We start from the raw sequence: 3,199 nt of genomic DNA, 5'->3' as shown, positions 1-3,199 counted from the left end.
GGTCATTAAGGTGTGCTCCTAATCTGATAGCACTAGGTTCAGCTCTGAGGTGACTGTGGTCAAGTTAGAGGGTTTGCACCTTGAATCTTTGTCCCAAGAGCTCAATTCTCCTACTACAATATGATGCACACATGTGCTTTCTATGTTAATTATCAGAGCCGAGTAAAGACAATGCCCGTCTGTTGTGAGCACATATGGTGTACGGTCAGTCATTGCCCATTCCAAGTCTTGGGGTCTGACTCAGCCACCAGTGATAAAATGGGTGTGTGTGATTGTGCCTCATTAAACAGGACACTTTGAACTTACGGCCAACAGACTGCTTTAGGGAGGGACCCTAGTCTTGCTCATTCTGAGACTGCTCTTGGAACTTTGATGAAATTTCACACAAATAAAAGGCTGGTTGTCTTCAGTGCGCACAATTTCAGATAGAACTATGCAAGTCCCGGAATGCCAAGTAGGATGAGATGGAGCAGAACGGAATCACATTATACTTAAACTCAGTGTTTTGAGAGAAGTCTGGGCCTTTTGTTGTTTGCGTCTGGAGGCAGGACACAAGGACAACAGAGAGGCGAGCACACAGGGGGCTTGCCATGAGGACTTTAATTGGGACAAGGAAAGGAAAAAGAGGAGGAGGCATTGGGTGATACAGTTTCCTCCTAGGTCTCACGGCAAGTTAGGCTCTTGGGTCTCTCTGTCCTGGGTGCTCAGCGGCAGCAGAGTCTGAAGCGCTTTCCAGCGCGGAGGCAGGACCCATGGAACTGTTCTAGACTATTACAGGACCCTCTTTTGCAGCGGCAGATCAAGTTCTTCCTTAGGCCTGGGGACACAGAAAGAGCATCAGGCATAGAACACTGAGGTCAGCAGGGGTGGTGACAGAATCCTGCATGCTGTATGGAGGGAGTGTGTCAGGGTGGCCGTGTCACATTGCGGAAGGATCAGCAGCAACCAGTGAGAATAAATATGCAGGCAAGGGTGGGTCCCCGCAGGATTTGAGAGCCTGTCTCACGAGTCTGTACATTTTGCTGGTCCTGCCCCATCATGCATGCATGGGAACATATCCTTAGGCCTGTATCAAGTTTCTAAAAGCTTCTCTAACAGGACAAACCATCTTCTTTAAAATAAAGCTCTCTCTTTAATGCAGGACAGATCCTCAGTATATTTCTACACACTGTGTTGGCAAATTTCACAGACTTTTCATAACTTTGAAAAGCTGTGGAGAAGGAATGTCCTGTAGATATCTGATTATCTTCTGTCAGTTTACAGATGAGGAATTTGAGGCCCAGGGAAGTAATCACCTAAACAGGTAGAGCCCAGTGCTGGGACTGAACCTGCAGCTATCTGGTTCCCCTCTCTACCTCAATGCTCTGTATGTCAGCAGCACCCACCTGCTTCCTGAGGGGCAGAGTCTGCAGCCCCCGCAAAGGAGATGGCCATGTCCTGGTCCTCTTCCCCTGGCTGCTCCTGGTCTGGGGCCTCCTCATTGTTTTCTGGGAGAGGCTCAGCCTGGGCCTGGAGGGCCAGCAGGAGAAGGGCAGCGAGGAGGGCGAGGGTCCTCATGGCTGGAGTCACTGGAGGAGAGGAGGCAGGGGCCTGAGTGTGAGTGGAGCGAGGAGTCGGCTGCATTTATAGGTGTGCGAGGAGCAGGCTCAGGGCTCGAGGCTGTGTTCAGAGAAGGTGCGTTAGATGGCGGGGAGGAGGCCGCCCTTGTCCTCGGGTCCCTTTGATGTTACACTGCTCTTACACCTTCTATCAGCTTTGTCCGGCAACTTGAGCTTCCGTCCCAGGTGCAAGCTGATGCTGATGTACAGGTCTGCTGTCTTTCCTGTCTGCCATCTGCTTGAACATTTACTTTCAACATTCAAAAAATAAAAGAAAGGACTTTGGCTCAATAAGTTCAGGGAACAAAGGCCTCTTGTGTTCTGAACATTGTCTGAACTCACTGGGGATGTAGATTCTGAAGTCAGACCTGGAACCCACCAGAGCACAGCGTTAGTGGTTGGCGGGGCTCAGGGCTGTTACACTGTCCCGAAGCGGGTTTCGAGGTTATAGGGTGAGCAGGCTCCTTCTGGAGCAAGAGTGGAGCGCACAGTGTCCTCATCAGGTGACAGGTAAGAGGAACTCAGCAGGATCCTAGGTAGAGAGCTGTCTATGGCTGAAGACTCTCAATTTTTCTATCTTCATTGAGCTATGAGCAACAATTCAAAACTGTGTGTCTCTGAGAAAAAGCAAAAATGGGCAGATGAATCGGCTCGGACCTCAAGGTTTCCTCCCAGGCTCTGGGAGGAAGCAGACAGCAGAGTGAGGGGCTGGTTAGGGAAGGGCAGAAAACGTTCTCATAGCACACATCTGGAGAGAGGTGAATATCCCAAATATGTAAGGAATGCAACTCTGTAGCAAAAAAGAACAAACAAAAATCAACCTGTTGAGTGCTCCTGAGTTCAATCCCCAGTACCCTCCCACCCCCTAAAAAAATCAACCAAATAAAAATGGGCCCAGGACCCAAATATACATTTTTCAAGATGTAAGAATCTTTTAAGATGCCATTAGGGTCTCTATCAGACATGTCAAGTGGGATACGTGTCATTTACCTCTCTCCGTCTTGATTGTCAAAAGTCCTGACTTGTCCGCCCTTCCATCTGAGATGTTTATTATTTTTAGTTCAAATTTTCACGTTAACTTGTCCACCTGATGCAACATTGTCACATGAGGAGCTGTGTCCCAAATCTTCTTGCTGGAGCTTTGGCTCCTCTTCCAAGCGGGCACCAGCGTAAGCAATGGGCACGTTCTTATGCACTTTGGTCTTTTCATCTGATCGTACATCTAAGAGACACCTTTGTGATGGTATGTAGAGAGTTGTTAGAGAATTCCAGTATTCATCCATGCCATGCTCATCTGACTATTTTTATCTATTAACTATTGATAAATTCATACAATTTGCATTTCCTGAAGTTTTACCATTAGGATCAAAGCTTCAGCAAATATCCTCATTCAAATGCTATTCATATATGTATGACACAAATGGTCAGATCTGAAGGAGATAATAGAGAAGGTACTATTATTGTTAATCACCCCATTTCTGCCCTGTTTTCTTCTTCCCTGTGTTTAAGGCAGCAATGTGCCACTTAAAATTCTAAAAGTCCCAGCTGTGTGTGGCCACCAAGCATGGTCTGCCAATGACACAGTGTCCTTGAGGAGGGCA

The 3,199-nt window shown here is 47.6% G+C and overlaps 1 protein-coding gene across 1 annotated transcript; it reads right to left on the bottom strand.

Moving 5' to 3' along the window:
* Positions 1 to 583: 583 nt before the first annotated feature.
* LOC125613246 (defensin-5-like) lies at positions 584 to 1,739 on the bottom strand. The gene is made up of 2 exons (XM_048792821.1): positions 1,386 to 1,739; positions 584 to 817 (listed from the first exon to the last, which is right to left on the bottom strand). Exons 1-2 carry the CDS (start codon positions 1,621 to 1,623, stop codon positions 705 to 707), a joined length of 351 nt encoding a protein of 116 aa, XP_048648778.1. The 5' UTR covers positions 1,624 to 1,739; the 3' UTR covers positions 584 to 704.
* Between the last annotated feature and the right edge of the window lie 1,460 nt (positions 1,740 to 3,199).

Source organism: Marmota marmota, unplaced genomic scaffold, assembly GCF_001458135.2.
Source record: "Marmota marmota marmota unplaced genomic scaffold, marMar, whole genome shotgun sequence".
Taxonomy (NCBI): domain Eukaryota; kingdom Metazoa; phylum Chordata; class Mammalia; order Rodentia; family Sciuridae; genus Marmota; species Marmota marmota.
This window is presented reverse-complemented; position numbering and strand designations above follow the sequence as displayed.

Bases quoted from the DNA above. Each gene is read 5' to 3' on its own strand.
- LOC125613246 (XM_048792821.1), bottom strand. From the start codon at position 1,623: ATGCAGCCGACTCCTCGCTCCACTCACACTCAGGCCCCTGCCTCCTCT. The intron at 818-1,385 runs GTGGGTGCTGCT...CTGTGTCCCCAG, and splicing joins CTCTGCCCCTCAGGAAGCAG to GCCTAAGGAAGAACTTGATC.